A 9740-nucleotide genomic window follows, 5' to 3' on the forward strand; every position below is an offset into this window, starting at 1 on the left:
AAGCTGTCCCCATCGTAAGGCAAGGTCTTGTCCCACAGGGTAGGTCCCAGGAAAGCAGACTGCGGAGTGTTAGTGCTGCCTTCATCGTCCAACTTTTTCTCTTTCTCCTTTTCCTCTTTTCCAAAACCTGAAAATGTTATGGAGAGAATTATAGCCCTTTGAGAGCAAAAACATTTTGTTTTGACATTGGTCAAAATAATGGCATATAAAAGCCATTGTTTTCATGAATTATACTGGAAACATCATTTATGTTTATACATACACCATATACAGGCCCTGAATACATTTGTGACAGGATATTGAAAATAAGACATAAGGTGTATTTTGAAATTTTCAACAGCAGTATTCAAAAGCATTTAACGGATACAAACAAAATTAAATGGGAGGAGAGACAGCTGGGCCGTATACTCGTTGAATCTGATCAATCAAGTGAATTAACTAATTGGGATGCTCCTCATTACTGTCCAATACTGCTAATTTTTACAATCTAAACTACGTCAATGTTGCACAGTAACACCAACATTGCATCAAGTAATTATCGCTAAAGGTTATGAGGATAGAGAATCCTGTTAAATCATGTTCCAGACACCTTTGTTAATTACCTATATAATGTGAAAAACTCTCCTCCTGGATCCTTTCTTTCTAGAATTAGAATTGTTAGCCAATAGCCATGAACTGTAGTGTTGTGTTAAATGTTTGCCCTCGTCCTGTGTGCTTTGCTGTTTCTTGCTCCTGTTCCCAATATACCAGGATGAAACATTGGGTCAGGATGGCCCTTTGACATTTGGTTCTGGTCACTACGCCTACTGAATGGGCATATCTTTACCGTCCTTCACTAAATAAAAAAAATGCTCTTATGTCTTAGTAAAATCAAAATAATTGCCTCATTAACCTATAGGCCTAATAAACTGACTTACATGTACGCAAACTAACAGTCTCGTTCTACCACCACATTTCTCTGCATAAACATTACTGGATTATTCTATTCTCAAATTGGTGGAAGAACACAATCTGCAGCAGATAAAGGGCAAGAATTAATGCAAACATTTAATGATTGTGTGAGGTGAAATTATTGTTAACAACTAAAACACAAACACGTATTTGCTCAATTAAATCAGCGCTCACAACATATTGTAACTAGTTAGCATCATTATTAATCTTTTGGTGGGGCTATACACTTTTGTAAGTAGGCATTGGTTGTATACAGTGGTAAGTTTGCATACACTGGCAGAAATTGTGAAATTCTGGCATTGCTTTTGAAAATATGACTGATCATGCAAAAAAAATTTGGGATAATTTAAGGATAGTGATCATATGAAGCCATTTATCATCACATAGTTGTTTAAATCATAATGATAACAGAAATCACCCAAATGGCCCTGTTAAAAAGTTTACATACCCTTGAATGTTTGGCCATTTAAAGGTGAATTTCCCATACCTGTGGCTTCTTAAATTGCAATTAGTGTCTGTGTATAAATAGAACAAGAACAAACAGCTGGCGGCAGGGCTTTTTCTCATAGAGCTCCACTACTATGGAATGATCTGCCAATTAAGGTTAGAAATGCAAACTCAGTGCAAACTTTCAAGTGTCTACTAAAAACTCATCTCTACAGCACGGTTTATAATTATGTGTAGCCTGGCCCGGGGGCGTGAAGGTGACCAGTAGGCTTGATACTGTCCACCCTTGCTGTCTTGCCAGGTGGGCTCTCTTCGCCACTGGGATGCCCTCCCTCCAATGCCTTTCGGGGGAAGAGTCACTGGCTTGTTGTTGTCTCTCTGTTGCGCACTTGTGCAATTGGGCTGTACGCTGCTGGCAATACTCGGCCCTCTTTCAGGGGGGTTGCGGTTGGTGGGTGTCCCTTTGGTTGATGCCTGGCAATGTGGGTGGATTGATTTCCTGCCTGTTGGGCCCTGTCCGGGGCCTCCCCCGGGTAGGGCCACAGTGTCGCCGGACCCCCCCGTCTCAGTTCCAAAGTGTTACGCTGCTATATTATGGTGCTGGGGGATATGAGGAATGCCCTTTCTAACTTTTCTCAGTCTCCTCCAGTTTTAAATTTTAGGAGGAGATGTGTTTCCTGGTCCACACCTGCGGAGTACCTGGTTTGGGGGGCCTGTTGCTGTCCTTGTCCACCTGGTCATACTTTTGACCAAGTCTAGACTCAAATAGACTCTGAATTTAACCCAGAGAAATGTATTTATTATTCTAATTGGACCCGGCACAGCCAGAAGAGGACTGGTCACCCCTCTGAGCCTAGGTCCTCTCTAGGTTTCTTCCTAAAATTCGGCCTTCTTAGGGAGTTTTTCCTAGCCACTGAAATCCAACACTACTGTTGTTTGCTCCTTGGGTTTAAGGCCGGGTGTCTCTGCTGTTGTAAAAAGGGCTTTATAAATAAATTTGATTGATTGATTGATTGATAAATAGTAAATGAGTTTGTTAGCTCTCACGTAAATGCAATGAGCAGGCTAGATATATAGCAGGCTAGATATTGAGCAGAAAAAGCTGTCAAAAGACCTGCGTAACAAGGTAATAGAACTTTATAAAGATGGAAAAGGATATAGAAAGATATCCAAAGACTTGCAAATGCCTGTCAGTACTGGTCAATCACTTCTTAAGAAGGAACATTTGGGGATCTCTTGATACCAAGCCAAGGTCAAGTAGACCAAGAAAGATTTCAGCCAAAACTGCCAGAGGAATTGTTCGGGAAAGAAAAAACCACAGGTAACCTCAGGAGAAATACAGGCTACTCTGGATAAAGACGGTGTGCTTGTTTCAAGGAGCACAATACGATGATACTTGAACAAAAATGAGCTGAATGGTCGAGTTCCTGGAAGAAAGCCTTTACTGCGCCAATGCCACAAAAAAGCCCAGTTACTATATGCCCGACAACACTTTGGCAAGCCTCACAGCCTCTGGCACACTGTAATTTGGAGTGACAAGACCAAAATAGAGCTTTATGGTCACAACCATAAGCGCTACAGTGGATATAAAAGTCTACACACCCCTGTTAAAATGCCAGGTTCTTGTGATGTAAAAGAATGAGACAAAGATAAATCATGTAAGAACGTTTTCCACCTTTAATGTGACCTATAACGTGAACAATTAAATTGAAAAACAAACTGAAATATTTTAGGGGGGGGGGACACACACACACAATAACCCGGTTGCAAAAGTATGCAAACCATTAAACTAATACTTTGTTGAAGCACCTTTTGATTTTATTACAGCACTCAGTCTTCTTGGGTAGGAGTCTATTAGCATGGCACATCTTGACGTGGCAATATTTGCCCACTCTTCTTTGCAAAAGCACTCCAAATCTGTCATTGCGAGTGCATCTCCTTTGCACAGCCCTCTTCAGATCACCCCACAGATGTTCAATTGGATTCAGGTCTGGGCTTTGGCTGGGCCATTCCAAAATGTTAATCTTCTTCTGGTGAAGCCATGCTTTTGCGGATGGGGATGTGTGCTTTGGGTTGTTGTCGTGCTGAAAGGTGAACTTCCTCTTCAGCTTTCTAACGGACGCCTGGTACTTGGAACTGTTCATAATTCCCTCCACCTTGACTGAGACCCCAGTTCCAGCTGAAGAAAATCAGCCCCAAAGCATGATGCTGCCACCACCATGCTTCATTGTGGGTATGGTGTTCTTTGGGTGATGTGCAGTGTTGTTTTTGCGCCAAACATAGCTTTTGGAATTATGGCCAAAAAGTTTAACCTTGGTTTCATCAGACGATAACACATTCTCCCACGTGCTTTTGGGAGAAATGTTTTTGTAAGAAAGGGCTACCGTCTTGCCACCCTACCCCATAGCCCATTCATATGAAGAATACGGGAGATTGTTGTCACATGTAGCACACAGCCAGTACTTGCCAGAAATTCCTGCACTACCTTTAATGTTGCTGTAGGCCTCTTGGAAGCCTCCCTGACCAGTTTTCTTCTCGTCTTTTCAGCAATTTTGGAGGGATGTCTAGTTCTTGGTAATGTCTCTGTTGTGCCGTATTTTCTCCACTTGATGATGACTGTCTTCACTGTATATATTCTAATGCTTTGGAAATTATTTTTTACCCTTCTCCTGACTGATATCTTTCAACAATGAGATCCCTCTGATGCTTTGGAAGCTCTCTGCGGACCATGGCTTTTGCTCTGAGATGCAACTAAGAAAATGTCAGGAAAATCCTACTACAAAAGCTAAAATTTAATTTGTGATTAATCAGAGTCACTTTAAATTATGGCAGGTGTGTAATTATTTTTACTATTTAACATGAATTTGAATGTTATTGGTTAATTCTGAACACAGCCACATCCCCAGTTATAAGAGGGTGTGCACACTTATGCAACCAGGTTACTGTAAGATAGTTGTAATATTGTAAGATTTTAGTTTGTTTTTCAATTGAATTGTTCACATTATAGGTCACATTAAAAAGTGGAAAAGGCTCTTAAATTATTTATCTTTGTCTCATTCTTTTACATCACAACAACCTGGCATTTTAACAGGGGTGCGTATACTTTTTATATGTTTGGAGAGGGGTCAAAAAGGCCTATAGTGAACAGAATACCATCCCCACTGTGAAGTATGGTGGTGGCTCACTAATGTTTTGGGGGTGTGTGCGCACTAAAGGCACTGGGAATCTTCTGGAAGTTTCTGGAGTGGGCATCACAGTCTCTTGACCTTAATATCATCGAGCCACTCTGGGAAGATCTCAAACATGCGGTTTATGCAAGACGACCAAAGACTTTGCATGACCTGGAGGCATTTTGACAAGACGAATGGGCAGCTATACGACCTGCATGAATTTGGGGCCTCAACACTATGTCATTGAGGCCCCGCTGTCATTGATGCTAAAGGGGGCAATACACAGTATTAATAAGAACTAAGGGTATGCAGACTTTTGAACAGGGGTCAGTTAATTTTTTTTCTTTGTTGCCATGTTTTGTTTTATGATCGTGCCATTCTGTTATGACCTACAGTTGAATGTGAATCCCATAAGAAATAAAATAAGTGTTTTGCCTGCTCACTCATGTTTTCTTTAAAAATGTAACATATATTACCAATTCTCCAAGGGTATGCAAACTTTTGAGCACCACTATACTCGTTAATTCCATACTGATAATGTGTCAGAATAGTTGTGGTCTCATTTGTGGATTGTTAACCTATGACCTGAACTCAGAACATAGCTGCACAAATTCTGTGCACAAATGTAATCCGATCCACACACACAACTTAATCCACAAAAGCACACAACAATTCTAATACGAAGGTGTTGACTGAAAAACCTGGTTGCATTTATACAAACGCTATTATAGAAATATGAGTCAGGTAGTGTTTGTTTGTGGATAGTAACTTAGATTTGTGCATTTTGTAAGTTTAATGCTGTTTATATATGAATCATGGTTTACAATCATGGAGTCGCTGATGGGTATTTGCGCATCACGGTATACATGTCTGGATTGCATGCTGGATACTTACGAATCGTGGCTCACATTTTTAAGTTGTTTGCTGTGAATACAAATATTTTGGCAGTATTCTACATATTAGAGGGCAAAATGGATTCAGTAAAATACAGAGAAATTCTGTAAGAGATCCTGTTTAAGTTTGAAAGAAGCCAGGGACTTGGGACTGATTGTCCAGCAGGACAACGACCACAAACAGTCACCAAAAGCCAAACTTAAATGGTTTAAGAACCAATTTGTCAATGTCCTGGAGTGGCCCAGTCAAAGCCTGGACATCAATCTCCAATTCAATTGTGGAGTTACATTTCTATTCACCAAAAGGTCCTCATCCAACGTGATGGAGCTTGAGCAATTTTATAAAGACAAATATGGGTGTGTTCAGATGTACAAAGCTGGTACAGACTTATCTGAAAAGGTCCATATTTGTTAATAATTTTGAACAATTTGTATATTTAATTTTTATTGTTGAAATTATGGACTTTTTGTTAATCAAAGTAAAAAATTCCTATTTAAATCCATTTTGATTTCATGTTGTTACACAATACATTTAAACCGTTAGCTGCTTTTTAGGGAAGTTAACTCACGTCTGTTTATATACATTGCATTATTGCCACCACTATACCCGAGTGCAAATACCCCATACTCCCCTTCTGTGAATAAAAACAAAACCCAATAACGGTAGAATGCAATGCAGTTACGACTGGACAAAACATTGGCCCAGGGATGTGCATGGTGACCTATATAGCGCAGATGTGGTTACTTATTTCATACCTTACCTACCAAATAAAAAAATAAAGACGTGCACGTTGACCAGCCTAACAACTGTAATTGTCCTCAACATTTCTCAGGATGTACTTCAGTAGTCAGGTGACTTGCATCTGCTCTGAACTGTTGCATGGGATAAGTAGTTATCTTTCCCACTCAGAAACAAACTGCCACAAACTCAGAAACTATTCTACATAGAATTTTATACTTCACTGTTTCTCCATACATCTGTTTAAAAAAAGTAATCTAATCTTTTAAACAAATGGGTGGCAGGGCAGCATATTGGTCAAGAGCATTGGGCCAGTGAACATAAGGTAGCGGGTTTGAATCCCTTAGCCGACAAGGTGTACCTGCACAATAAAAGGTTATTTGATGTAAATAAGAATGTTTTCTTAGCATAGTGACCTGATCCCAAAATTATGGTACAAAATAGGTTTACCATGCAGATGTATAAATATTAAACACGGGGAATGACAATAACCAATGTATTTGAAAGGTGTATTCTACAAATCCTAGGTATGTCACAGCCACTGTCACATTTTGTCAAAAAAGGGGCCGTGCTCCTTGAGTCCCTTAAGCAGCAAGCCTGACACACCCACTCCCTTAGACCAACCCACTTCGTTTTCCACAAGCACATTACTCAGGGGTGCAGCGTTCCATATTCTTTAAACTCCATAGCTGACATCAACAAGTTTGTTTTTATTGGACAAATTATTGCAGACCTCTCCCTTTCGTTTCAGACTAAATGTGACAATTAACTACACAACGTTGATTGTTCGTAGCCTACTAGTACCATAACTGTTTATATGTGTTATTAATAACATTTTATTTCCATCATAGTTCCCTGATATGACATTTAAAAACACCGGGATATCGAGTAACCAAACATTCTAGCCAGTTTAAGCGTTCCTTCTAACAATTTACAAGGCGCAGGAAAAATTTAAGTTGGTCATTCGTCTCAAAATCAGATGTAATTTCTGCGTTGGTTTACCTTCTTCATGATGAAATGGCAGCTTCATTGGATTTTCCAAAAGGGATTTCAGTACGCCATGGGTTGGAGGTAGGAAAGTTGAGTTAGGAAGAGGTCTGGACATTTTCTCCATTGCTATGGAGGACGAGCGTATAAATTGTTATTCCAAAAGATGACCAAAGTTTCAAGATATATGAACAAATATTTAGTCCACAACTTAACGAACTTCACCCTAACAGCAACCGAGAAATTGATACCCGTCCAAAAAAGAAAAAAATAAGCGTTATAACGTCGACCGTAGCAGTTACTAGGCAAGGCGGAGGAGAGCTAGATGGATTTGAAGCTCAAGATGGTTCACACAATCCATGTGCGAACAGTGATGTCCGTGACGTCAAACCTTTGGCAAAACCCATGAATACCGACTGTGCGAATGAGCTGGAGGGAAGGAGGGTTTGTCCACTGCTGTGCTGAATAAGGAAAATACTGCTTCTTGAAGGCAAAACACACATTTAGAAGAAAATACACATCACAAAAAAGTATACACATGTAGCAAAAGTAGGCTATAATCGCAAAATGGGGCAGAAAGACTTTGGGATCTTTCTTTGCCAGAACACTGCAGAAAATACTAAATGAAATAGTCAGAATATACACATAAATCAGACTGAAGAATATATGTATTTACTTTAGGTGTTTGTTCACTTAATATCAGAAGTTTTTTTTTTCACCTAGGCCTACATTACATTTTCTCAGGATTCTTCCCATCCAGTAGGTGGCAGCAATTAAATGTTTTCAATTGTTCACTTTAAAACCTAAAAGAACAGTAGTATTTCATATAGATCCGGTTTCGCGGACACAGGGGAAGCCTGGTGTAGGACCCTAGATTAGGCATAATCTTTGTTTTTGATTCATCTTAACCTGTGTCCGTGAAATCGGCCCATTGTTTTTTTTTATTTATTTATTAAAAGTTAATCGTACATCCTTTCCCTTCCACCCACTCTCCGGGACAAGGAAATTGATTTCAAGTGGTCGATTCCACCCTTGCAAACTTCATTGGCTTGATGTGCATGTGGAGAAGAGTGTTGAAATATGTTTAATTTCATATAAGTAAATTTTTGTACATGTGCATGTGCTTTAACTATAGCCTTGCTGCCTCTCCTTAATTGCTGTTTAACTTTTTTCATTGGGAGGCTAAATGTTTACAAGTTAACCCAGATAGCTTTGGTCACTCAGAATCTGAAAACTACACTGAGATCTGATGTTTAATCAATAAGTAAATAAGCAGAATGTTGGTCCATTTCCATTCACTTCCACTGCCTGGCCGTTGGTCTTAATCTTGTCATAAGGACCTCATAAGAACCCGATAGACTACCTCTGATGGCTTTGTCCATCTATCGATTTGAAGACAGAACAATTTGTTAAAACTAATTAGGACACGTTTTATGATGGCCAAAGTAAGATAATGATTTGGTATCACAAATAAAGAAAAGAATATTTTTTATTTACCAATATTATTTTTATCTAATCATATAGCTAGCTAAGCTAGCTAACTAGCTACTTATAAATGGTTATTCTTGCCTACTGTTGGGACTGTCAGTGGCAACTCAAGTGTTGAAATTGCATTGGGCTTAAGCACAACAAACCTTGCCCAACCTATTTGATTTTGCATTGCTTTGTGAAAAAATGCATCTGCAAAATGTGCTCTTCAAATGGTAGACTAGTGATATATGCTAGTGATCACGGTAGCAAACATGGGTGTTGCCATGAGTGCAACTTTTCTTTCAAGGTCCATCTTTTTGTGGTAGTGTTGGTGGTTGAGAGTGACTCCTCCGAGAGTAATCCTGACTTAAATTACACCATGCTATACCATGCCAGAGTGGGAGTTAAGAGATCACAGACACATGTGAGAACCTCATTTCGCCTCCAGCGTTTTTTATGGATCTTGTGAAAAGGGTTGTATTATCAGAGGGTTATATAATCAGTGTATCCAAATATAAAATCCTGGACCTTTTACCTTCACTCCCCCACAAACAGGGTTATGCTTTAGTTTGTTTGTTTTTCGGGAATAACACATACTGTATTTTCTTGGCATAATGATTGTAAAGGCAGTTGTACATTTATTAAACAGTACAGTACACATTTTAATAAATATTCTTAGGCAATATTAATGCAAACACGTATTGTTAATTGGGTCAGCGTCAGTGAGATTCTGTCTTCTATTCTCTTTCTATGGAATTTGTCCACTGCACCACCAGGATCTAGCTAGTGTGAAATGTATTCAAACATGAACACAAAGCTGTTCATGTTTGTGTATTCCGACAGACCCCATTTCAAAGGAAACAAGCACTCAGCGCGAGACAGCTTGTCATCCGATTCTGCTATGAATGCAGCAGCTCCGTGTGTATATGTGCTAGAGACTTATTTTATTTCTATGTCTGTCTGACTCATCAAATTGTTTGAGCTAAATGCAAGCAAGATGCATTACATTTACAGAAAGTGGAGACTAGAGAATACTGTAAACTTTGTGGGTTTAAATACACATTTGTTTACAGTTAAACATAT

The 9740-nt window shown here is 39.3% G+C and overlaps 1 protein-coding gene across 1 annotated transcript in view; it reads right to left on the minus strand.

The window, feature by feature from the left end:
- Nucleotides 1-7560, minus strand: part of hlfa (HLF transcription factor, PAR bZIP family member a) — a 17383-nt gene extending 9823 nt beyond the window's left edge. Inside the window, exons 1-2 of the mRNA XM_010891708.4 lie at nt 7203-7560; nt 1-127 (exon numbers count right to left, since the gene is read on the minus strand). The exon at nt 1-127 is cut by the window's left edge and continues 221 nt beyond it. Coding sequence (XP_010890010.1) covers nt 1-127; nt 7203-7314 — 239 coding nt within the window. The 5' untranslated portion in view covers nt 7315-7560. The remainder of the gene's footprint in view (nt 128-7202) is intronic.
- Nucleotides 7561-9740: the final 2180 nt, after the last annotated feature.

This window comes from Esox lucius, chromosome 11 (genome assembly GCF_011004845.1).
Source record: "Esox lucius isolate fEsoLuc1 chromosome 11, fEsoLuc1.pri, whole genome shotgun sequence".
In the NCBI taxonomy this organism is placed as follows: Eukaryota; Metazoa; Chordata; class Actinopteri; order Esociformes; family Esocidae; genus Esox; species Esox lucius.